Below are 27,441 nucleotides of genomic sequence, written 5' to 3'. Positions count from 1 at the left end.
ATATACATATTTTCTATATAAATACAAATTATATATATATATATATATATATAAAATTATATATACAAAATAATTATACACATTACACAAAACAAACTTTTATTTTGGATGTAATAATCGCGATTAATTGTTGGCCAGCAATAATTTTAATTATTATATTTGCTCGTTATTATAGTCACTAATTACTAATTATAGTCTAATTACTGGATTTGTATGACCATCACTGAGAAACACCTTGAAAAAACTATCTTATTTTTTTTATTTTTTTTACCAAATATTTTTTACCTGAGTACATTCCCAAAATAAACACACACTTATCCGTCCCTACGGTTATTTTGACACGTCGGATTCAACGCTGTGTAAGGAAAGCTGCTACAGCTGAGTGGATCCAGCATTCATCTTCATATTTTCGGTTAAGTGCATCATTCAGGTATTTAAAGTGCAGTTTTTATTTTCAGTGCACTACTGCAAAAAGAAAGAATACGCGAAATTGGGGGGACACTGAAACAGAATGACAATCATCGGTCAGTCGTATAAAAGCGATCAGTTGTATCATGTCTCCCTCCAGTGGATCATCCTCATCCTCTCCGGCATGAACTAACAGGTCACTGCACTCTCACACTGACCCGCCCGGAATGACTAATTACACTAGTGAAATATTAACACGAACATTGTGACACAACGTTTACAGTGTGCCTTTAATCAGTCACACTCATATGTTGAGTGACTTAGGCATTTTGACGATTATTCTCTTATTATACCTTGAATACGGAGTGGTATCAGAGAGAGAGAGAGAGAGAGAGAGAGAGAGAGAGAGAGAGAGAGAGAGAGAGAGAGAGAGAGAGAGAGAGAGAGAGAGAGACACGGGTTGTTCATATCAAACTTGGATTCTCGGCTTCTCGTCTTCTCTGATTTGTGTCTGAAGTGTTGCTGTTGTTCTTTCCCTCTCTCACCTCACCTCGTTGCTCATCTGCTGTGAATCATGAGCGGTAAGATGTTTATCTGATCAGCCTCATCAGCTGCTTGATGAATCGATTCATAATACAGAATAAGATCAGTGTGAATCAATTCATTAAATGTTTGATTTAAAGAACGATACTTTGGAATTGTGTGACATGGACCAAAACACGTCTAACCTTCAAACTTGACGAGTTGTTGTTGTGTTGTTGTTTTACTACTAGCCCAGCTAACAAAAATATGTTTTTGCTAACGTTCCATTTCTGAATGTTCTATTTTTTGTCATGGTCATGCGAACATGAAGGGAACAATCAATTTTGTAAACATTATGGGAACGTTATTTTGGAATGTTTTCAGAACGTTCTGAAAAATGTAACATAAAAAAAAAAAAAAATGAAACAAAAATGTGTCAGATAAAAAAAAGTTCCATGAATAATGTGTTATGTTTTGTACTACATTATTAAAAAACAGATAACACTGAACGAAGGTTATGTTAACAATACTGGTAGAACGTTTGTTCATAACTTTTGAGAAAACCTTAGCCAAAGTTCTGAGAACATTCCCTGTTAGCTGGGTTGTTAGTGTTGTCAGTAGTTTTATGTTAGCATTGTGTTAATATTATCGTAGTGTTGTTGTGTGTTTTGTTTGTAATGTAGCCTGTAGTGTCAGTGTAGTGTGTAGTTGTAAAGTTCCCAGCTGTGGATTCCTTCACTATGAGACATTCATTGAGATTCCAGCATGTGTTTGGACCTGCCTCACCTGAACAGAGACGCATACAAACCCCTCACACACCCCTAATCTTCATCATCTCTCAGGAGGAAGACCGTTGTTTGTTTGGAAAGTCCTGGTAGATTTTTTTTGTGCTTGTAAGTAAAAAAGCTATGTTTCAAACATCTTTGAGACAAAGTTGATAGTTACACGAAATGTAACTGATATCTCTGTAGGTACTATGCAGGTATCGGCAGGCCTGGGTGAAAAATGAAGTTTGTTTTCCATAGTTCCTCTGGCAGTGTTATCGCTCTGTCTGTTTGATGATCTCTCGTGTACAGTGAGAGGATGGTACCACCTGCATTCTTCTGCTGTGAGAAAACGTACAGTCCCTCTTCGGCCCTCATGCAGTGCATTTACATGTTTACATCTGTGTTTTATGATCATGTGGATCTGCGATATTTCACCTTCATCATATGCGTTCACTTCAATCTCATGAAAAACGAGCTATTTTAAGAGATGTTGTATTCATTTGTACGATGTGATTCATATGGAATTATTCTTTTCAGAAAAAAGCAAGCATGAACCCAGCTAACAGGAAACGTTTTTAGAACTTTGGCAAACATTCTGGCAGTATGTATGTGAACAGAATATTTGTTCAACATTATCTGGTCTTTAATAAAGTTCTCAAAACGTTAGCTCAAAAACGTAATTTATACATCATTCATATAGGTTTTTTCCGTGAAACATTTTAGCTGGACGTTTGTCCACGTTTGAACAAAAATCAAGGACTACAATAGAAATAAGTTAATGCAACTTTAATGTGTTATCATTGACAAAGAAGTTTTGCTACTTTATGGTTACTGTATTTCTACTCAACTCAAAACTTAAATGATCAATGAATTGCCAGCAAAACATAAAAAATCTACGAATTGTTGGCAAAATGTAAAGGAGCTACGAATTGGCCGCAAAACATAGGCTAAAATAGTTTTGAATTGATGCTGAAACGTAAAATAGCATTAAATTGTTGCCAAAACGTAAAATAGCAATGAATTTCAGCCAAAACATTAAATGGCTTTAAATTGCAAACAAAACATAGGCGAAAATATGAATTGCCACCAAAACATAAAATTGATAAAAATGGCCACCAAATTGTAAAATAGCAATGAATTGGTGACAAAACAGATCTCTTTTTTGATGTTTATCAACAGCTTGAATTTCAATGGTTCTTAAAATGTGATTTAAACTAAGCTTTCTCTAAGCTTTTACAATGTGTGCTGTGTGAGTTGTGACCTATAAGCTATTTTTTGACCTACAGTATTTATTACCATCTTTGATGTAGCCACTACAACAACCACAAAAACAGAAAACGGGCACAATTCAGCCACTTTTCTTGCTACCTACACCACCTACACTTGAGAAGAGCCCCCTGTGAAGATCTTGTGTTTCCACAGGTGAATGGCTGCAGGGAGACGAGAGCTCGGTCATGACCCCGTCAGAGGAGGAGAAGTGCGAGGAGCTCTGGGAGCGAGTGGAAGGAGTCCGACACAAACTGACCCGCATTTTAAACCCGGCGAAGCTGACGCCGTATCTGCGGCAGTGTAAGGTGATCGACGAGCAGGACGAGGACGAGGTGCTCAACTCCAGTCAGTATCCGATGAGAATCAGCAGAGCCGGTGAGGACGGAGAACACCACACATCAATCACATCACAGTGCACATAAAGTAGTGTAGGGCGCTTTTGAAACGCTGATTTACCATTGTAACCAGTAGGTGGCTGCAGAGGATGCCTATTGGCTTATTGGCTTATTACTGTAGCTGTTTTCACTCCCTAATATCTATTTTTTTCACTCGTTTTGCTTTTTAATTAATATTAAGACATTATGATTGATAATAAAGTTAATTTGATCTACACCTCAAATTAAGCTCAGTGCATTATTGTCATGTGAATGTGAATAACTGTGTTGCAGGTTGATTTAAGGTGTGTCAAGTCAAGTCAAGTCATCTTCATTTATATAGCGCTTTTAACAATGTAGATTGTTCCAAAGCGGCTTTACAGAGATACAGGATAGTTTAAAGTAACAGAGATTGTTTTGGCTTTATAGCAGTTCTTGAATAAAGTTATTTTCCAGCTAAAGTTCATTTGATTGATTCACTTCGTCGCAACGATCATTAGTTATTAACTTAGGGGCCGCTAACACGACACCGTTTTAACAGGAAACTCTACACAGACTTTAAACACGAAACCTGTGAGAACGCTGATGGCGTGCACATGCGTATTACGAGTTCAGTCTATTGGTGCCCTATTGTGTGCCCTTAAATGTCCTGCCTGTGCTCCTAAAAATGTTCAGTTTGGGGCTACAGCGCTCCTAGTAAAAACAGTAAGTCTGGATCCCAGCTAGCAATTTTTTATTCCAAGAACGTTCTCCAAATATTCTGTTTTGGTTATGTAAACATTAAAATGTCAATGTTTTCTTGATGTTAGAGGAACGTTTATGATGTTCCTGAAACGTTCTTTCAACTTGTTTTTATTAACAACTCAACATTATAATAATGCTATTTTGTAACATTCTAAGAACATAAAAATGTCCAGTTCCTTAATGTTAATAGAACGTCATTTAAAGGTTAGTATGATGTTCATTTCAAAAGAGTGAATCAGTTGGTTCAATTGATTCAGCCCTCTGCTCTATTTGTCCCTTCACAAGTGTAAAGTCCATACTTCAGACAGAGTGTGTAGTAAGACAGTACAGCCGTTTTGGAAATTCTACAACGTCATAAGATTGAGTCATGGTACCACAAGACACGTTTGTTCTTACTGTTTGCACTCAGGTTCATTCATTAAAAATCTTCAGCCTTACTTTCTTCACACGCACATCTGGAAAAGTCAATAGAAAAAAAACGTTTCCTCTTGTGTAAAGAAAAGGGTTGTGGGTAAAATATGGGCTTAAAGACAATTAACCATTAGAAATGTTATCGATTTGACTGCACTTGACACAATCGAATGAGAACAAAACTTGAACTGAATTAAGCTGAATGATGACTATTATATTCTAGAGCTGCTTTACAGCTGAAATTTCATAATTTCAAGTTGTTTCATAATTGGTGAATTTTACAACACTAATATTTCCCTGTTTATTTCTGTGAAGCAATCTGTATTCTATAAAGCACTATATAAATAAACGTGACTTGGCCTAATATTAGCCCAACACTCATTTGCCAATGCAAATTTTACTCTAAATAGCACACTCTCCTCTTTGACGTACTGTTTTTCAGTGTGCTTTGATTTAGTACGTACTCATCCTCACATCACATACTATTTAGGATGGATGGTATGTGAATTTAGAAGCAAACCTTCACATTTACAGAGAGAGAGAATGTACAGTGTGCTGTGATTGGTTGGCACGTGTGTCAGTATCAGTGTGCAGTGATTTGATTGGTTGTTATGTGTGCAGGCCGTTTATTGGACATCCTGAGGGGGCGAGGCGAGCGCGGTCTACAGGCTTTCATGGAGTCACTGGAGTTTTATCATCCGGAGCAGTTCACACAGCTGACCGGACAACAACCGACTCAACGCTGCTCCATCATGCTGGGTGCGTGAATGCGTCACATTTCTGCCGTTTAAAGTCGGCACGAAACGGATGTTGCTCTAGTCTTTTCTCCCCTGTTGTTACGTATATCCGAGTGAAACGGGACTTGATTTTGTCAATGAGGAATTGACTGGATTTTTTCAAATTCATGTGCTTCGCAATCTTGAATCAAAATAACTTCCCCTCCTTCTTACATCTCCTCTCTTCTCTGATGATGTGTTTACTGGCGTGAGGGCGTGGCAACCTGTCAATCAAAACCAGATCCACCAATAGCAAACAACAAACATCCAATCAATTCCCCACGGACAAAATCAAGCCCTGCCCTACATTTGTTCTTGTTTGAGAAGTGGTTTCATGTGGATATACGTCACTATAGGGAAGAAAATACGACTTAAATGGTCATTCATGCAGCAGTTTAATGTTATTTTTGTAATATGTGTGTAGATGAGGAGGGTCCTGAGGGTCTTACTCAGTTTCTGCTGCTGGAGGTGCGTAAGCTGCGAGAACAATTGCGCGGCAGTCGTCTATGTGAGCGGCGTCTCTCTCAGCGCTGCCGTGTGGCCGAGGAGGAGCGCAGCAGAGCTGAACGCAAAGCGCAAGAGCTGCGACAGGACCGGATACAGCAGGAGAGGTACACACATATGCACATATATATACACACATATTATATATTTTTTTATATATATATATACACACACACACACACACACACACACGTGTAAAACAGACTGACAGAGTTTGGCTAATGGATGTTTCTGTCGATGAATACACATTCTGGCTTCCCCTAAGCTTTGTTCAATGCGAGTGCTGTATGCTCTAATTTGAGCAGTCATTTACGCTGTCTGTCATCACTCAGGTGTTGATAGCGCTTGAATGCAAGTGAGAGCTGAACAGCACACGCTGTGTTTAAACTAAAGTCATTTTAGCCTTGCCAATTTAAACTTTCGAGTGCAAGAAGATGCGAAACAGAACTCTGCCGCACTGTAAGAAGATTTGTGTGTGCTCACCCGAAGCGCGCTCACAGAAAGCCACGTCTCAGACAGCCGCAAATATTGAGCTCTCTTTCAAGTCTTTGAATTTTAAATTGTCAACTTGCTCATCTTGGCAAGTATCCTAGCAAACATTGTCGGTTACGTCTTAAAGCTGCCGTCGGCAACATTTTTTTTATCATATTCAGTGTAATCGACACTATAATCCGACAGAACAACATAAATAAGGTGGTTTTAGAAAAAAACCCGAGCTTCTAACTCCACCTGGAGCGTGTTATTTGTTTTGCAAAAAACCAGCGCTCCCGCTTCATCAGGTCCAATCAGCGCAGGGGGGTGTGAGATCTGACTGTCAATCACAGGTCGTGCACACGCCACAGATCCCCCTCACTCGCGCACGTTAATATCACATGCACACGCCAACGCCTGAAGTTCGCCTGGAGATTGCATGAAGCGTGATGGCGGAGAGAAAATCTACTAACAAGCTTCCAATTCCTCGGTTATTGCTATCTATGGATAGATTAGCCAGGGCAGCCTACCTCCGAGTCCATGGTGTTGATAGATGCTGAAGAGACGGACGTTCACAGAAAATCAGGTACACACGCACAGTGACGCACTGACGAGCACGACCTCGATGGGAGGGTGCTCGCTGGTAGTGGGGAGGGGCATGAGAGTTGTAAACATTCAAAATTTTGGCTAATCGACCCAATCTGCCAGACTTGCCGACGGCAGCTTTAATTGAACGCTAACAATCGAGAAAGATAACGCATGTTTCAGTATCAGTGTATTGGATCCGTGTATTATGTCTTAAAGTGACAGCAGCCTAATATTCCTGATATCTGTGTTTTTAATGTTAATCAAACATTAAAAAAAATACAAGGAAATCACTCACTGCTCTTGACTGAATAGCTTTTGTAACTTTAATAATGATTAATCTTTATTTAATTTCTACAGTGAAGCTTATATGCAATGTTATTTTACATTTGATTACTTTATTCAATTTCTGTACCTGAAAACTAATATTAGAAAGGTGTAAATCTGAATATTTGTTCATATTCTTATTTGACAGTAGTCCTTTTTATCCCTGAACATAGCACATACCGAATTGTACCAAAACCGTGACCCTAAAACCGTGATACAAACCGAACCGTGAGTAATTTGAAACGTTGCACCCCTAGTATATATGTATTTTAATGTTAATGCATCCTTGCTCAATAAAAGTATGAATTACTTTCAACCCCCCCAAAAAAATCATTACGGCCCCAGAATTTTTTATGGTAGTGTATGAGCATGGTGTTTGCGATGGGAAGGTAATGGGGTTTATTCCCAGGGATTGCATCAAATGATAAAAATGTGTACCTTAAATACATTGCAAGTAAAATGCCCGAGTGTAAATACGTTTCTACCTGTGTGTTTCTGGGTCAGGATGAGGCATGACTTGGAGTCTTGTACTCGTGAGTTGGGTTTGCTGAAGGACAGACACCTGGAACAGGCTGTGAAATACTCGCGAGCGCTAGAGGAACAGCGCAAAGCTTCTGTGCGTGAGAGAGAACTACTCACAGAGGTACAATATACGGAAAATTAAGACTCGTCTCCCATGAAATAACCTGTTGATCAGTTTTATAATCAGTTGATCAAACATTTATTGAAGAGTTGACTATATTGTTTAAAAAAAGTTTTTTATTATTGATAAAACAATTTACAGCAATATTATTGATCTGCATGCATTAACACCATTATATGAGAACTGAAATGACCTGGACGATGACATCACTGTTTTCTCCAGTGCGGCTAAATATATATAAATTAACTAAACTAATAACTTTTTTACAACATCTTCATTCTTCTGGGAACAAACATTGTTGCATTATTTTCCTGTTATCACTGTAAAGCTTGTAAATAAAAGTGACTTGACTTTTCTTCACTTGAGACACTATGAATAATGTAGTTCAGACCTGCACAGAGTTCTTGTCAGGCTTATAGAGGGCGTGTCCGTGCAGGTGGAGCAGCTCAGGAAGAGATTGCTGGATGTGGAGAAAAGAGCAGACGATGGCTCCGCCCCCTCACTGATGCATCATACGAGCAGTGAGGCGTGTGACGGAGCGCCTGCAGGCCCGAAGGAGACGCTGCCGCTCACTGTGAGAAAGACAGAGCATAACTCTGGAAATCAGGTCAGTCACAAGACTCTCTCAGCTCATCATTACACTTACAGGAGTGTGAGTAATGTGTGTGTGTGTGTGTGTGTGTGTGTGTGTGTGTGTAGGCTCTGTTGGACATCCTCCAGCAGGACCGGCGGGAGGCAGTGGAGCAGCGGCAGGAGTTGTGCGGCGCCATCGCCCGGCTGCAGGGAGAGCTGGAGAGCTCGGAGGCGCAGAGAGAGAGAGTAAGAGGAAACATCTTTGTTACGTATGTAACCCTCGTGAACGACGGAACAGAGACATGAGTCGACCATTCCGAATGATTGGGATCACGCTTAGGGAGCCTGTCATCTTTGAGTATTAATTAAACGAGTCAATGCACATTGGCATGTGCAGATTTGCATCTTGCGCTCCGCCCCGCAGCACAGGTATAAATACGGAAGCGGATGCACGCACCATTTGTTTTTCGCTGAAGAGATTCAGTCTCCTCGCACCCCTCAGGAACCTGACGATCAGGTCGTGCTTCCCTACGGATTTTCCATCAACTGCATCGTGATGTGTGGCAATAGAGGCAACATGCACTTTGAGGGTGGAGGGAGCCTTCACTCCAACCCAACTTGCAGAAAGGATAGCACAGTACTGATTGAACATCTTCGGGGGTCTTCTCTGTGAAGAACACCACTCAATGAACAGGTTCCACTTCAGAGTGTAGGTTCTCTCGCAGAAGTGATGGTGTCTATGACAGCTTGTGGTAGATCACCTAGAACCTCCACGTCCCATCCAGGGACCAGACATGGAGTTTCCAGAGGTCTGGACGCGGGTGACATACGGTACCCCGTCTCTGAGAGAGGAGGTCCTCCTTGAGAGGAATGGGAATGTTGAGAGGAGCATCAGTTTGGGGAACGAGGTCCGGTTGGGCAAATAAGGAGCAACTAGCAAGACCTTCCTCCCTGACTTTGCACAGTGTCTGTGCGAGAAGGCTCACTGGGGGAAACGCATACTTGCGTAGGCCCCGGGGCCAGCTGTGTGTCAGTGCATCCGTGCCGAGGGTCCCCTCGGTCAGGGAATAGAACAACTGCCAATGGTCTGGAGAGGCAAACAGATCTATCTGTGTGGCCCCCTAAGTGGTCCCAGATCAGCTGGACTGCCTGGGGATGTAGTCTCCACTCTCCTGGGGCCACAGCTCCAGATAGCTCGTCGGCGGCATGATTGAGCAGGCTGGGCATATAAGTGGCACGAAGCGACCTCAGATGCTTCTGACTCCATAGGAGGAGATGGCGGGTGAGTTGCGACATGCGAAGGGAGCGTAGACCAACTTGATGGTTGATGTACGCAACTGTCCATACGGACCAGCACATGCTTGCCAAGCAGAGGCTTCTTGAGGCAGCTCAGAGCAAGGTGTACTGCTAGCAACTCGAGGCACTTGATGTGCCAATGCAGTTGGGGGCCCGTCCAGATTGCCGCTACTGCATGCCCGTTGTATATGGCCCCCCATCCGGTGTTGGAGGCATCTGCACAGCATACCTGGACACTTGTTCTAGGGGCACTCCGGCACAGAGAAACGAAGGGTCTGACCACAGGCTGAGGGTTTGGCGGCAGGCCGGAGTTATTGTCACACGGAGCGTGCCGCTCTGCCACTCCCATCTCGGGACTCAGCCGTGAAGCCAGTGCTGAAGCGGTCTCAAATGAAGCAAACCCAGTGGCGTTACTGCGGCTGCGGATGCCCCAAGAGCCTCTGAAAATGTTTCAGTGGGACCACTGTTCTGCTCTTTATAGCATTCAAGGAGTCCAGCACTGACCGGACACGTTCATCTGTGAGGTGTGCCGTCTGGTGGAACGAGTCCAGCTCCATACCGAGAAAAGAGAGTTTTCCCTTTTCCCAGATGACCCGAAGACCCAACTGGCTGAGATGCATTCGAAAATGCGTTTCTGCATGAGCATCTTGAACGGAAGCTTGTAAAGGGCCCGATTCAAGACTTGCAGGTACAAGATTGGCCGTAACCAACTGTGCGGGCTGTAGAAGCCGGTCCTCATATCGGCTGGAGGGACCGGCTCTATCGCGCCCTTCGCCAGTATGACTGCAATGTCTGCATGCATGACAGGGGCCCGTTCGCTCAACACCGTAGTGTAGTGAACACCCCTGAACTTGGGCGGGTGCCAGACGAACTGAATCGTATAGCCGAGTCTGATGGTGCAGAGGAGCCAGCTGGACAGGTTGGGAAGCACTTTCCAGGCTTCCACAAACTGAGCCAGGGGGACCAAGGGCACCATTCTCCACCCGGCCCTCCTCCAGGGGAGGGAGTGGTGCGGTCAACATCTCCCGAAAGAGCTCGTTCCTCCATCCCTAGGTGGCCCGTCTCAGGGACGCTTGTTCTTGCAATTGCCACCTGGCCTGGCAGCGACTGAGCCTGCGGCCGGCTCCATGCTGAGGCCTGGGTGAAGGGCCTAGTGGGAGCTGAGGTTCCCTGATGTTCATAGAACATTTGAAAAGTAACTGACACTACTGGAACTTCAAACGGGATGGGTTCTATGGTCAGATGAAACAAAAACATTAGCTTTTTTGGCAGCAAACACTTAAGATGGGTAAGATGAAATAGTCTGCTGTATCTTTAATGCTGTGGGCCTAATTTTCTGCCAGAGGTTCTGGACATCTTGTTCAGATACATGGCATCACGGATTCGATCAAATACTGTACCAACAGATAAAAAATCTAAACCTGACAGCCTGTGCTAGAAATCTTATAACGGAGAACAGGATGGAGAGATTCTGTATGGAGGAATGGTCTCTGTTCTCCAAACTCATCAGGCATTATAGGAGAAAACTCAGAGCTGTTATCTTGGAAAAAAGAGGTTGCAAAAAGTATTTAATAAAAGGGGGCAAACAATTGTTCCCAACGTGTTTTGTAGAAAAACATTTATTTCATAATGTGATTTTTTTTTCCCCCCACTTTCAATTATTTTACTTCAATGAAAGGTTAGATTTTTGCAAATTTTTAAAATAAAATATCAAAAGGATTAAAAATGCAGATTTATTTTTTATAGCCATATTTGATCATATTTACCAAGGGGGCAAACACTTTTTCACACCACTGTGTATATTATATTATATTATATTATATTATATTATATTATATTATATTATATTATATTATATTATATTATATTATATTATATTATATTATATTATATTTATCCGTGTGTGTGTAGCTGGCGTCTCAGTGTGAGCAGCTTCAGCTGCGGCTCAGGACTCTGCAGCTGGACTGGGAGACGGAGCAGAGCAGGAGTGTGTCCTACTTCACCCAGATCATGGAGCTGGAGAGCGAGAGAGACCAGGTACACAGACACACATACACATACACATACACATACACATACATACACACACACACACACACACACACACACACACACACACACACACACACACACACACACACACACACACACGTCCACTCTTCTGTTACTGTGTGTGTTGAAGGCGCTGCGCAGTCGTGACGGTCTGCAGCTGGAGTTCACCGACTGCCTGCTGGAAAAGAACCGTCTGCGCAAACGCATGGCGGAGCTTCAGAACAGCCTGGAGCAGCAGCAGAGAGAGACGGAGAAGAGTCGAGAGCAGAGGGAGCAGAGCGCCACCTGCCTGCACTGCGTACGACTGCACTACTCACTGTCCAACACTCACACAAGCAGCTGCTCACTACACTACACAAGCAGCTTTTTTTTTTTAGATCTTATTAATATACATAAATATTTATGTTTTTAATATTTGACATGACTTTTTAAGATTGTATTCATTTTCATAACTTTTTAGGGTTTTAATTAATTTCTATGACTTGTTTTTAGATCTTATTAATTTTCATATATACTTTTTTTTATTTTTTACATTTTTATATATCCTGGTTTTCCCATGTCAATGGATCCTGGTTCTTCAATAAAAATAACAGAATTACTATATATGTCTGTTTACATAGTGATTTTTAGCTGTTTTCGTTTGTTTTAGTTGTGTTTATTGTACATTTATCTGTTAAATTGAATGTTGTCACCTCAACAGATCCTAACAGATGTGTGTGTGTGTTTGTAGTCTCATCTGTCGTTGTTCAGTGAGGATCAGTGTTTCGGGCCGTGCTGTTCAGTCGATCTGAGTCCCAGTCCACTCACACTCAGAGCGCAAAAGGTCAGAGTTCACACACACTACACAAAAGAACAACAACAACGTTGTGTACTTGATCTCTCATGTTGTTATTTTGTTTTTACAGTCAACCTCTCAAGCTCAGATCTGTGAGCTGTCTGAAGGTGTGTAGTTTCAGTAATATTATCAATTTGACTGCACTAACACCATCGGATGAGAACAAAACTTTAACTAACTTTGTCACTTCGCTTTAAAGTGGAATTTAATTAATTTCCCAGCTAACAAAAATACGTTACTTTTCTAAAAATTTTAAGCAAACATTCCATTTTATTCCATTCCATTCCAACATTTTGGGAACGTTACTTATTCTCTGAACGTTCTGAAACAAATTCTGAACTAAAACTTGTCACGAGTCGCCTGCAGCGCACTCGACAAGACGAAGGAGTAGCAAAGCAAAACAGTCTTTATTCAGAATTCTTAACTCTCAGGAGAACTAGTAAACCACATAAAGTATACTGTATGTACACATGGCAAACATAACCATACACAGGTGATACTATTAAGTAACCATAGAGGAACAATACAAACAAGGAACATAATCAGTAACCAAGAACAGAGCAGGGAAACAGGAACTAAAGGAAATAATAACAGAATATCAAAATAAGTGTCCAAATAACGAAACATAAAAAAGTTCCATGAGCTATGTACAAATAATTTTTAGAGAACATTATTAAATACCAGGGCCCGTATTCATAAAGAATCTTAATGCAAAGAGTAGCTCCTAGTGACAAAATTCTAAGAAAATTCTTAGAAATGTGGCCGTTTACTCTTAAAATTAAAGAAAAAATCCTAGTAAAGAAAAAAGTAATTCAGAAAGCATCTTAACCCTTAAAAGAGGTCTTAAGGTCAAAATTGTTAGGAGCACGGACGAGGACTTTTAAGAGGCTTTTAAGGTTTCTTTAGCAGAGGAGAAAATGGCAGAAAGACGAAGAGGGAGAAGAAATGTGTTGCAGACAATGAATAACAGTGAGTTAATAAGACGCTATAGATTAGATTGTGCAGGGATCATGTTTGTGACTGATCTTATTAGAGACACACTAACATCTCCGACACAGCGCAGAAATGCCATAGCGCCAGAAATGAAAGTAATCACTACATTACGATATTTGGCAACTGGGAAAATTCCATGTTTGATACATTAAAACCAACATTCAAACCACCACTTAAATAGACATGCCAGCAATCAGTGTAATTGGAAAGAGTGGAACAATTTTTATCATTCTAAGCCAAGCAAATACCTTATAGGAAATGAACAGCATGGTAAATAAAAATAAAAAGGATTTATATACACATATATAATGTGTGTGTGTGTATGTGAGAACGGTCAAATAGGAAAAATTACGCATGTAATTTCAAAGTGAAGGCTTAGAATAGACCCTATACTTAAAATCACTTTTTTTTTTTTTTTCTTGGACAACCAACCAATCACAGTCTTCAAAAGATTGTGTCATACATAGCAACGGGGTCAACCCCGCCTCCTTACTAAGATGAAAGTTTTTGTCTTTTCCTTACTCAGAGTTGCTCTCAGATCGGTCCCGAATCGCTTTTCAGCTAAGACTCCTACGTAAAAGTTTTTAAGCTAAATTAAGAGGATTCTTAGAATCTTTATGAATACGGGCCCAGGGGCTGTATTCACAAATAATTTTAAGGCTAAAAGTAGCTGCTAACTGGCGAATTTAGGAGCAACTCCTAAAAATAATGGGCGTGTCACTCGTAACTTTAGGACTCCTAATTTTTTTGACTAAGAGTAATTCACGAAGCATTTTAGCCCTAAAAGTAGCACCTAAGCCTGGGACAGCTTAAAAGAAGTCGAGAGGACTCCTAACTCACTAAGACCTATTCACAAACCGCTTTTTGTGGCATTTCACATTGCAATGTTTTGAAATGCGTATGCGGCGGCTACAGGAGCTTCCAGTCGCGAGGGAACAATTTTGGATTGTAGGCATAACTAGGGATGCAATAACGCCCCCAACAACAACCAAAACTAGGCTACTCATTGCATGTAAACTAATTGTAACGTTTCATTGTGAATCAAATTAAAATGTTCTTCTCTTTGCAAACGTAGGCAGAGGCATGTAGTGACAGATTAATTCAATAATGTTGCAAAGATATTATCAATCCATATGTTTCATTAGGCTACTAGGCTATTTGTTTTGCCTTACTCTTTATTCATTTAGGCTATTTATTCAGTTATTCATTATCTTCCGTCCTTCACACTACTTGTGTAGTGCACGCATTCTCAGACCTGTCACCTGTCACTCATCATCGTAGGGGAGGTGTTTGGAATCATTCCCGCGTTACAATCATCAGCCAATCAAGGTGGTCACTTCAGTCAAGCTCGTGCATGAGTAATGACGTCATCCATAGCAACGAAGACTCACTCTTAGTTTAGGAGTTGTCATTTTTCTTTACTAAGAGTAGGTCTGAAAGGCGTTGTGAATAACTTTTAAGAGACAACTCCTAGCTAAAATCTTTTAGTGCGATTTAGGAGTACTCCTAGTGGTAAGATAAAATGCTTTGTGAATACGGCCCCTGAGCGATTGTTCTGTTTGAGAGAACTTTGCCAGCACATTATTAAAACATTATCTTTTAGCTGGGTTCATAATTGAAGAACTTTGCAGCATTTACACTGTTATCGAACTAAACTGAATCAACATTGAACCGAATTAGTAGAGCTGTTTTACAGCCAAAATAAAAAAAAATCATAATTGATGAATTTTGCAACATTATCATTTCTTTCCCAGCTAACAGGGAACATTCTCATAACTTTGGCTAACATTCTGTCAAGGTTCTCTCAAAGTTACGAACAAAAGTTCTTCCAGTAACGTTAATAGAACCTTCGTTCTACGTTTTCTGGTTTTAATAATGTTCTCAAAATATTAGCACAAAAACATAATTTATACATTGCTTATGAAACTTTTTAGTTGGACGTTCTTCTAATGTTTTTTTAAACATTACAACTTACTACTTGTTTGTTTTTTAACGTTCCCTTAATAACCTTCACATAAACAAGAAAACATTTTCAAAACATTTAAATAACTGGATATTTTGAACATTCTGAGAACATTCAGAAATAACGATTCCACAACTTAATGGGAACGTTATCAAAACGTTCTCAGAACATATTTTTGTTAGTGGGGTTTCCTGTTAATTTCTTTGAAGCTGCTTTGACACAATCTGTCTGATATGAAGCACTGTAGAAATAAATGTGACTTGAATTGATGATGTTGTGTTTGTGTCACAGACTTTTACTGCTCAAATTCAGAAGAGAATCTGCTGACGCTGGTGAATAAAAAGATAATTTTACTATAATGAGTGGTGATGATCATGAGCTAAGTTTGAAATCTCACAGTATGTTTTGTGATTGTGCAGGAGTGTAACACGGAGAAGGACATCAACAGACTCTCGACATTCCCGTTTCCTCCCTGCATGAACTCCATCCACCGCAGAGCAAACGTGGAGTAAGACACGCAGTGGAGAAAACAGTGTAAATATAATATGTGATTCACTGGCGTCTCACTGTCTGCCTGTGTTTGCAGGTTTGATCTGAACTCTTGGGGGAGCGATGAGAACGAGACACCTACAGGTGTGTGATACAGCCGTCTGTCTGTCTGTGTATCTTCCTCCACGATGGCAGAGAAAAATGATTCTTTCTTCAACAAATTCTGAATTGATTCTTATGAACTGCAGAATCGATTCTTAGCTTGCGATGCTACTTATGTCTTCTGCTTACTGCTTCTTTCACATAAAAAAACTTCAATTAGTATGTAAACCCCTATAAATGTCAGAAAGGTGGAAGCAATTACTAGGCCAATCACTGGCTTCATTGCACAGCATATATAGATAATAATCAAATGGCAAAAATGCCAAATAAAGAGAGAAAAATCTCTCACTGCTCTTATCTGGAAACTTTCAGATACTTAAACACCCTATTAATTGCTTGCAACGTTTCAATGGAAGCCATACTAAGTCAAAATTCTGACTTAAAAAGTAGAAAATAGGAGTTGAAATTATGCCTGAAAATGGTTATTTAGATTTTTTTTTTACCTCATCATTTTTTTTCTCTCTCATAATTTAGATTTTTTGTTTTTTAAATCTCATATGATTTAGTCATAATTATGACAGTACGTCATCATTTAGACTTTTTATCTCATAATTATGACTGTCATAATGACACTTAGTATATCATTTCTACTTTTTATCTCTTAATTATGATTTGCTTTGTCATCATTTTAGCTTTATGTCATAATTGTGATTTAATTTTTTTATGTTATAAGATTGACCAAAGCTTTTTATTTTATTTCAGGATTTAACTTTTTATTCAAAATTATGACTTGGTATGTCAATTTCAACTTTTTATCTCATAACAATTATGACATAATAAAGTCATAATTATGTCACAATTTTGACTTTATATGTAATAATGTTGACCTTTTATGTCATAATTATGACTTTTGTCATAATTTTGGCTTGATCTCTTTTTTTTTTCTTGTTATAATTATGATTTACCAAAGCAGGAATTTTTTCCTTATGACTTTTTATCTCATAATTTGATTACTTTTTATCTCATAATCTATACTTTTTAAGTCATAATTATGATTTACCAAAGCATGATTTTTTTTCTCTCTTATGTGGCAGGAATGGGCTTCAATAAGTTTCTTTGCTCTTCTTTTAATACTGACTATTGTATGTTTCGAAGCTATTCAGAAAGTCGACTATGACTTGACCACATACGATTAATTAATTTTAATCAGATTTGTATTCACTGGCCTATTAATTGCTTGTCTGTTGTAATTTTTAGTTGATTTTGTGTTCAAAAATGTATTTGATGATTATAAAGTGTCTTTCGTGCAGCACTTTGGTCAGTGTAAAAGTTTAAATGTGCCTTAGATATAAAATTTACTTTTTGTTTTAATTAAATATTAATATTGTTATTTTAAAAAGTACTTTATAATTAAATTGAATAAATAAATAAAATATTTAACGTAGTAAAACCGTTAAAAATAAGTGTTCAGTTGCTGTTTTTGCCATTTTTTGTATTGAGAATATTTGGTGTTGAGAATCATTGCATTTCACTAGTATTTTTCCGGCTACTGACATTTTGGTATTTTGACAAAACTAACCCCTGTTGTATATTAATTTGCAACATAATTGAGAAAAAGTTGCATGACGATACTTTGAGAATTATTTTGCAATCAAATCTTTACCTTGTGAATCAATTTGAATCGTGAGGCCAGTGAAGATTCACATATACTGTTTGTGTCTGTTGTAGAGGATTTAGACTCGTGTCGGTTGAGTTTGTGGAGTTCCCTGCCGTCTCAACTCTTTCCTCCTGACGTGATCAACGTGATCGAACCTTCATCATCCTCATCCTCATCTTCATCCTCACCGCGGTACGAGCTCTTCATCATCACTGGAAACAGGCTGCTTTCACACTAGATTCAGCTAATCTGAATCAGGGTTCGATTCCACCAGTAGACACTAAACTTTCCTCTCGTCTCATTTCTGTCTCGTTCGTTTCTCAGCTTGGCTCCAGCGCTCTCATCTTCGCCCAAGAGCATCAGTCTGGCGGGTGACATCACCATCATTGGGGGCAACCGGACGGGCGTGTTCGTGCAGACGGTGAGGGCGGGGTCGCCCGCGGAGCGATGCGGTCTGAAGGAGGGTAGTGAACTGCTGGAGGTGAGAGACTGAAATCTGTTTCCTGTTAGACAGGAAGTTCCTACTTCACTGAAACACATTTTCACTGCATATACTTGCAGTCGTGATAATAAACATTGAGGGAGACCAGAATTAAAGGTGCATTGCAAAATATTTAGGAGGATCTGTTGACATAAATGCAATATCATATATATATATATATATATATAACTGTTTTCAGTGGTGTATAAAGACCTTACTTAATGAACCGTTGTTTTTATTACCTTAGAATGAGCCATTTCTATCTACACACACCGCGGGTCCCCTTACATCGAAATGTTTCTACAGTGGCCCTGAACGGACAAACGCGTTCCGTCACTATGTTGTTCTTCATGCAAAGATCTAGCTAAAGTCACCGAATAAAACACTGACACAATGATGAACAAGTAACAATAATATTGGCAATAACGTATTGTTTTACTGAATAATTAAGTAAACCTAATTTCTTAATTTATCTTTGTAAAGAAAGCTCATTGCTGAACTGCCTACTCTCTGCTGAGATTCGTTTACGTACACTGGTTGAGAGAGGACCTAACTGGGCTTCCAGAGCAGGGAAGGAATTTTACAGGACAACCTAGAATTAAAACCTCTGTTTTATCCTCATTTAGCTTCAGACAATTATTTGTTATCCAACTCTTAATATAATTTACACATTTCAGTAACACATCGAATGAAACAGTGGTGTCAATCCTTACTGGAAGGTAAAACAAAGAATCATCTGCATGACAGTGATATGAAATGTTGTATTTCTGAAAAATGTGGGCCAAGGGAAGCATATAAAGGGAAAACAATAAAGGTCCCAAAATGGATCCCTGTGGCACACCACACAAGACAGGTGCAGATGATGAGGAAAAATTTCCTACATTTACAGAAAAAGTCCTATTCTCGAGGTAACAAGCGAACCACAGTAATACAGTGCCTGTATCACATTGAAAATAATCAACATCCAGTGAACAACTGTGAACAACTGTGATTGGTCCATCCTGACCAGGGCTGAAAAAGTTACAGGTATCATGTGGCAATAATTCTGGTTTGGAGAATAATTTAAACCTGAATAATGACAAGACAAACTCTAATAGACATTAAATTAAAAATTCACAGTGACTATCTCAAATTGGAGGTTTATTTTTTAGATTCATTGTAACTGACCAATCAGAGATGATGTCTATGCCCCACCACTTTCCAGAACTCCTTGTTTCATATCTATAATCATTTGAATGCTTGTCTTGTTGTGTGTGTTAGTTGGATCAGGTGTTGTTGGGCGACGGTCGTGTTCGCCTCAGTCAGTGTACGTCTGAAGTGGCTCATTTCTCACTACAGTGGTGGACCGAACCTAACGCACTCAAACACACACACAACCAGGAGGGTGAGAGACAAACATCCAGTTCACTACACAATGTGACGTTTTCACTCAGTATTTGTGTCTTGTTTTCCAGCACAAACATGTAAACCTTCTCAAATCAAGATACGTTTACTAGATGATGTAATATATTAAGTGTTGAAATTGATCGTAATGAAGTGAGTTTATGCTTAAAACAAGAACAAATATCTATCAAATGGGGTCACAAAAATGTATTTGATTCAAAGGGCAAATAAGATTATTTTTCTGACCGCATTGGTAGATATTTGTTCTTGTTTTAAGCATAAACTCACTTCATTACGATCAATTTCAACACTTAAAATATTACATCATTTTGCATCACTAGTAAATGTATCTTGATTTGGGAAGGTTTACATGTTTGTGCTGGAAAACAAGATGCTGCAGAAGAAAAATATACTTTTTGTTGTTGTTTAGTTCTCTGGTTAAAACTCCTAGGCATCCCTAGAACAATACACAAGCAAAACTACGTGAGATATTAATGTGATTGCAAAAAAATGTATCTCATGATTTTGTCTTTTTTTCTGACAGATTATTTTCAATTGCTTTAAGAATACAATTTTATTGTGAAACAAGTAATTATTTTGCAGTACAATGCATTTTTTCCATGTTCAGTATAAAAAAGTAATTAATTAAAAGAAAAACAAAGTAGAGAGAGATCAGAATTTATATATCAGAAATGTATTAAGATCATTTTATCTAATTCATTCATTTTCTTTCAGGTTACTCTCGTTTAATGGCTGAACTCTCGTCTCCATCCTTCACCGGCGCCGACTCGTTCTATGTGCGCGTGAACCTTGACCTCAGTTCCCACGGCGACCCGCCGTGTCTCAGGGTTCGCTGTGACGATGTGCTGCACGTTACCGACACACGTTATAACGGCAAATATCAGTGGCGCTGCGTTCGCGTGGACAAACACACGGGGGCGCCACTGCAGGCCGGAGCCGTGCCCAACTACAACCGGTACACAAAAACACACTAAACATTGAAATATTATAAAGAATTCAAATAAAATACCTTTGATTTTCCTGTAGCTCAAACAGTAGAGCGTTGGTGCTTGCAACGCCAAGGTCATGGGTTCGATTCCCAGGGAAAGCAAGAATGTAAATGTGTACCTTGAAATGCAATGTAAGTCGCTTTGGATAAAAGCGTCTGCCAAATGCATAAATGTAAATGTAACTCTTCTGAACATAATAGCCTGTTCTCACCAACAATGATAATTATAAAGATAATTTAATCAATTCTGTTTATAAGCGAGCGCTGCCATTTTGTCGTCTACCGCTTTAAATGCTTGAGCTTGTTAAAGCAGGATGGATTCTGATTGGCTGGAAAAAATTGTTCTGATAATGATTCCAACTATAGCATTTCTCTGTGACGTTTTGACAACTTTATTTTATCTGAGCCCATTGGCAGATATTGATTTGATTTTAATCATAAATTCACTTCATTTTCATCGACTTGTCATTTTGCCTCTCCGGTAAATGCATCTCGATTTAGGAAAGTTTAGATATTTGTGCTGTGAAATAAAGAAAGATATTTTTGGTAATATGATATTGAATTTCTTTGTTAAATGTCCGTCGGATGTCATATAGAGCATGTCAGGAGTCTGAACGGGTGTTTTTCTCATTCAGAGCTCAGCAGCTGCTGTTGGTGAGACTTCGTACAATGGCGATTGAACAGAATCAATGCAGGAAGAAGGTGATGGTCAGTCTTTAGATACCTGTCTGTCTTTCTCTCTCTGTCTGTCTCTCTATCACTGATATTGAGCTGTTTGCTGTGTGTCTGTCTTCAGTTCTGTAAGAAAACCCCCGAGCACATTCGGCTCATTAAAGCGGTCGCTTCAAACTATCGTGCGATCGGCTCGTCCAATCAGGTGCTCTACACACTCAGTAACCGTAAGCCCCGCCCACTTCTACATGTACAGAATAGACAGAATAAAAAGAACACTAAAAGCCAACATTAGCAGTGAGTGTTTGTACATGTATGTGCGTGTGTGTAGGTCATGAGGAGCAGCTGATCCCGTTCAGTCTGGTTCAGATGGTTCGGGTCTCCAGCAAACGGCCGGTGGTTTTCTGTCCGTCTCTGCTGTCACGCGGGATCATCGAGCGGCTTCTGCAACCAGCCGAATCCGGTCTGGACTTCAACACCTGCCATCCAGGTACACAATCTCAGCGTCAACTAAACTAAGAAATATTATTGTTAACTAAAACTAAAACCATGTTACTTGTAATAAAATAAATGTTAACTGATATAATAATACAAAATATATATAAATGAAAATGTTGCTTTGGTAACTACCTGACGTCATATAAGTTTAATTAGATCTGAAATAAATACCACATACACTTTTTATTTTTTATTTTTTTTAAACTACTAAAATGACAAACTTTACAAAACAATGATACAGGGGTCGTGACAACTATAATACTACTACTTAAATGGCAAGAACTACTAAAAATGACAAAAACCCAACACAATTACTACAACTTAAACTAAAATGATAATATAATGGAAAATATTAAAACTAGTTTAAAATCTTTATATATACTATAATACTATTACTAAAAATGACAACAACAAAAAAACTTCTAAAAATGACAAAACACAAGAAAAAAATATATATAAATGGAAAATTGGGAAAAATATTTTTTAAAAACAATCAAAATATTAAATACTATTAAAAATACTTTAATATTACTAAAATTAAACTAAACTGAAAATTAAAACTGAAAATATAAAATAAGAACTTTCTGTTCACCTTTTTGTTCATAATGTCAGGAATTTATTATACATTTTATGGATTTTGTTCAATTATTATTATTACTCTTATCATTGTGTGCAGAGCCGCTGGAAGGTTGTGTGCGTCAGGATAAAAGTGTGTTCCTCTTAGACTCTTCAGATCAACCACTGGGAATCAAACTACAGAGTATTCAAGAGGTTATTAACCAGGTAAACACACACTCACACACAAGAAAACACACTGGCCCTCATTTATCATTCTTGCGTAGAAACGGGCGTATATATTGGCGTAAGATTATGCTTACACTCCTCTCATCGCCTGATTTATGAAGCTGTGCGTACCTTTGAAATCCAGGTGTACGCTATACCTGCCCTTGATAAATGCCGCGGCTGAAAACGATCGTCATTAGAATAACACGCCCCTATATATTCAAGTCTCCGCTTCCCCCACGCCCTCATTTTACGCCATGGACACACGGAAGACGGCAAAGAAGAGAAACTTGGAAGAGCAAATGACCTATCACAATGCATTATTTTACAGCACGTGTTTTAAAACGATTAGCATTTAATTTCGTATCACGTCACATGTATTGGGGTGTACAATAGTGATGATGATGTGATGTGGAGTACCATTCGTTCACATTAATATAATTGCATGACAATTTGTAATATTCTTATTTTTATTATTATGATTTTTATTATTAATGACACTTATTGTTATTTAGAAGAAGAATGTCGTTATTATTATTATTTGTATTATTATTATTATTATTATTTAAAAGAAGAAGAATGTCATTTTTATTATTTTGTCAGTCTGAATTCTTTTTTGGTCATTGAAAGCCTTTCATTACTGAACAAAAAAAAGAGGTATGCTTTGCCTGGAGTGTTATAAAGTTGTGGATGGTTGTCTTTTTTAAAAAGTCTTTTGTCTTTTATTTTTCGTGTTCGCATTTATGAGGAAAAAACAATGTTACGTGACCGTTATCCATAACGGATGCGACCGCTCTGAAAGCGGCATGCTTTAAAACTTTCACAGAGACCTCAAACAGAAAGCACAAAGCCTTTCTTTAAAGCGAATTTCATTTTGTATTAATTGTATCTTAATTTTAATCAGTGTTTCATTATCCAATTTTCTGGATTTAATAAATAAAAAGTAAATAGCAGAGATAATCACAACACGGAGGCGCCAGCGCCTGAACTGGAGCTAACGTTAAGCTATCATCCATGAACCGAAACTCAACGTATAAGGTAGCCTACTCACCTCACACACCTACAAAATTTTTTTAATATATCTATTATCTACAGAAATCTCGACTTTTAAACAGAACCATTCAAAACAAAATAAAACGATGTAATCCGTATGAAATGTGCCTATTTCTCTCCGGCGTGTTCACTACTGCGAAGATCGCGAGTCAGACTTAATCTTTGCAGCCGACACAGAAAACCAAATGTTTTTATTGGTTTATTAAGTACATACAGGCGAGTTATGAAAAATTTAGTGTGAGGGATTTGTTCACTTCACACAAAAAGATCATGGAATGAGATGGCTAACTAGCGTTCAGTCCACTGTAGCGACAATGGGTATGAACCAAACGCAGACTAATCTTCTTCCAGAAGATTAATTCAAACTTTCCACTTCCTGCCGAACAAAGAGGAAGATTTGGTCAGGACTTCTCCATCCTCATCCATCTTGTCACAGGATCCAGGCGCCAACCAGTCGGGCTATTTAAAAGAGCCCCCAGCACTAACACATAACTGGTCAAATGCTAGCTTTGTTGCCAAATTACTGATTGATTAGGAGAAAGACAGAGACCAAGGTCTGACACAAGAGTCCTCACATTCCAGATTCAACTTAGAAAACTGAAAGCCATGAATCATTCACAGTCTCCAGGAAGTCTGCGGACCAACGACTTTTATTGGTCAACTTCGATAGTTTGCAAGACGGATCGATACCAGCAGATGTTGTTTTCCCCCACAACATTCCTGACCCCTTCCCCCTTAAGACCTCTGAACGAACAAACAGAGTCCGTTTCTCTCTAAACCAGAAAACTGAGATTTTTCCTACAGTATACATAAAACTCATTCAAGAACAATTTTCAATGGACTTACAATCAAACATCATGCAACCACATAACTCTATTTTGTGTCTGCAACTTATATGTGTGTTTAATATGCTTAGATACCATATAACTCATGTAATGTTATAACCGTTAGATGTTTGAATGAAAGTGTGTTGTGTTTCATATCAGTATGATCGTATGCTCTTGATTCAAAAGATGGCTTGATTGAAATCTGTGTAAAATGTTTCATATTCTGATAATTAGAAATCATGCCTAAACTGTTGCATCTGGTTTTTAAATAGAGAACCCCCAGGGAAGACATGATTTATGACTTTGCAAACAAAGCCAGTGTCTAATTGGTCCGCTCTCTTCAGGAGGGGGGACAAACTTTGAGTTTAAAATCTTAGACCCGAAACAAACTTTGCTCGCTAGACTTTTCTCTCTTCGCTCTCTCTCCAGGCGCTCTCTCGGCTCTCCAACTCTGCTCGTTCAAAATGTTCTGATAGAGAAGAGCTCTGCTCTTCTCTCTTCGATCTGCTCTCTAACTCTAGCTCTCTGGGTTCACCCCCAAGAAACGCTCTGCTACCACTCTCAAGAGAGATGGGCAGAAAAAGGATGAAGATCTCAATCAGACGAGTAACCATGTAAACGCAGAGACAAAGAACCCAAATTAAGATCAGAAGAACGGGTTCAACAGCTTTATTCAAGCCATCTTACTACTCTCGTCTAAGTTGTCTTTTCTTTTCTAAAGTTTTCCTTTATTTTCCGTTGTGAGTCTCGGTTCTAAGTTAAGTTTTGCGACAAGATTTCGAGCCACGTTTCTTCTGCAAAGCCAGCTTCAAACAAAGACTTTCATTCCGCCAGCACCCCACGTGACTGGCCGCCCCAGACCCAGGCACAAGGACAAACGGACCGGGAAAACCCCTTTCATGCAACAAAAGGGAATCCCCAAAAGCAAAGACAAGCAGGTATCTCCAGACTAAACGCTGAACTGGTGTATTGGTATAAATTTAATAACCTGTCTAAGAAACGATAGAAGGGTTAAATTAATGACTGAGGGTTCGTTCCAGGTCATGCCTTATAAGTGCAGAAACTTGTGATTTCATCATCTCACTCTTAAACTCACTCTTAAAACTTAATCTTTCCTTACTCTTTTTCCTTCTGCAACTCGTATAAATGTGTGTGTTTGTGTTAGATATTAGTTTTTATGTTAGTATATAATCAATAAAGTATTGTTTGTATTTGAACAAAGAGATTACTTGTGTTAATTTGCTTAATACATTTTATTGTCTTGAACTTCGATCTAAGTTACCGATTGCTTTTACCCGTGATTATTTCTTAATTTATTGTTAGCTGGGGATTAATTCTTTCTTGGCCAGAAAGATATTATATTTCATAGAGTTAATAACTGTTTATGCTTTCTGTTCATTGGATGAACTGATAAAATGATCATACTATTGATTCTGCTACGGTAAATTCTGAAGATAATTAAAAATAATTGAATTATTAATTATTGATCATAATTCGTTATGAATAATAATTAATTAGATTTATACGTGGGCGTATAAACGCTGCACCACTGTCTATAATAGCCTAATTTAGAGATCACTTTTTTTTTTTTACCCGACTACCTACAACTTTTATCGGTTAACGTTGATACGGTCAACCATCGGTCAAACGGTCATCGGTTAACATCCCTATGTTGTTGTTTTTTTTACAGTGGGTCATAATATATCATATCTTTTAGTTTGTCAGTGCGTTTTGTGGTGTTAGGAATTGTTTTTCTGCGCATTTCCACACTAACTCAAAACGTGCGTACATGTACACCACCTCCTGAGCTGGCGTAGGATTTGAGCGTGCCGTACGCCAACGTCCATATTGATAAATCTCAAAGTCACCGTGGTTTTGGGTGTACGCCAGGTGTACGCTGGAAATTTGGTGTACGCACTTTTGATAAATGAGGGCCATTGAGAGCCACCACTGTGTTAAACTCTGTCTGTGTGTGTGTGTGTGTGTGTGTGTGTGTGTGTGTTCAGGACAAACACTGTCTGCTTCAGCTAGGCTTGAATCATGTGGAGAATCTCCTGAAGCAGAGCATCTATCCCATCATCATCTACATCAAACCCAGAGACAAGAAGGGCCGCAAGTTCAGGTGCGCATCTGGATCTGTCTGTCTCTCGGCATTGGGAATTAAACTGAAAGTGCCTTTTAAAGTTCAATCCCTGAATCTGAAGTAATGTAGCAAATCTGATGTGGAATTGCAATTGAATTTGGAATGTAAGAAAATAGAATTACAATAAGCTGAAATTTATATAACTGTAATATTGCAAATACAGAAATTGTCAAGGCAAATGTTTTGAAAAAAAGTTCAAAAACCTTAGTTTGAAGGCCTTATAGATTAAAATGGTTAGTGGATAAAGATGATGTAGTTACAACATCAGCCCAACCTTGAGCTTTTGATATCACGCAAACATTAAGAGCCCAATGAAACCCGTGTGTGTGTGTGTGTGTGTGTGTGTGTGTGTGTGTGTGTGTGTGTGTGTGTGTGTCAGGAAGCTGTTATCAGGGCACAGAGAGGAGGATCTGATGGAGGCGTGTCAGATGGAGGAGCTGCAGCTGGAGACTCTTCCTCTGATGTTCAGTACGCTGGAGCCGAACACGTGGAGCTCCACAGACGAGCTGCTGGCCGTCATACGCAGCACCATCCTGATCCAGCAGAGGGCCGTGGTGTGGCTGGAGCAGGAGCGCGTCCTGTAGACATCATCGTGCAATTCCATTCAACATTCATTAGTTTACAGCTTTTCACAATACTGTTCCAAAGCAGCTTTTCAGAAAATGCATGGTTTCAATCTGGAAGTAATGATGATGCATCCAGACATGCTTTACACTTACTATTATTTTAGGTTTGGTTTATTGGACAGATGGTTAATGATCATACTTGATTATATATGTATACACAAATACTCCATAATGTGAATAATTTAATATGAATATTTATAACAAA

The 27,441-nt window shown here is 39.0% G+C and overlaps 1 protein-coding gene across 3 annotated transcripts; it reads left to right on the top strand.

Annotated features, from left to right (window-relative positions):
* The first annotated feature begins 724 nt into the window (after positions 1–724).
* On the top strand, positions 725–27,441 carry LOC309481795 (caspase recruitment domain-containing protein 10). Of its 3 annotated transcripts, none has more exons than XM_082146885.1 (24): positions 725–989; positions 3,120–3,341; positions 5,117–5,254; positions 5,696–5,882; positions 7,663–7,801; positions 8,238–8,408; positions 8,501–8,620; positions 11,582–11,707; positions 11,853–12,020; positions 12,453–12,545; positions 12,628–12,664; positions 15,805–15,845; positions 15,933–16,021; positions 16,100–16,146; positions 17,833–17,953; positions 18,086–18,242; positions 19,503–19,626; positions 20,361–20,601; positions 21,270–21,342; positions 21,431–21,533; positions 21,638–21,796; positions 22,481–22,587; positions 26,474–26,589; positions 26,994–27,160. In XM_082146885.1, exons 1-24 carry the CDS (start codon positions 983–985, stop codon positions 27,022–27,024), a joined length of 2,817 nt encoding a protein of 938 aa, XP_082003011.1. In that variant the 5' UTR covers positions 725–982; the 3' UTR covers positions 27,025–27,160. The 3 variants fall into 3 exon arrangements, with proteins under 3 accessions (XP_082003011.1, XP_082003009.1, XP_082003010.1); XM_082146883.1 differs by having other exon boundaries at positions 726–989; positions 26,990–27,441; XM_082146884.1 differs by having other exon boundaries at positions 727–989; positions 21,270–21,336; positions 26,990–27,441.

Source organism: Leuciscus leuciscus (genome assembly GCF_965113295.1).
Source record: "Leuciscus leuciscus genome assembly, chromosome: 1".
NCBI classification, from domain to species: domain Eukaryota; kingdom Metazoa; phylum Chordata; class Actinopteri; order Cypriniformes; family Leuciscidae; genus Leuciscus; species Leuciscus leuciscus.
Note: the sequence above shows the minus strand (reverse complement) of the source record. Positions and strands in the feature narration are given on the sequence as shown.

What these genes read in the sequence shown, in the direction of transcription:
- LOC309481795 (XM_082146883.1), top strand. An exon ending in GCGCCACCTGCCTGCACTGC is followed by an intron (nt 12,021 to 12,452) that starts GTACGACTGCAC and finishes GTGTGTTTGTAG; the next exon opens with TCTCATCTGTCGTTGTTCAG. An exon ending in ACACACACACAACCAGGAGG is followed by an intron (nt 19,627 to 20,360) that starts GTGAGAGACAAA and finishes ATTTTCTTTCAG; the next exon opens with GTTACTCTCGTTTAATGGCT.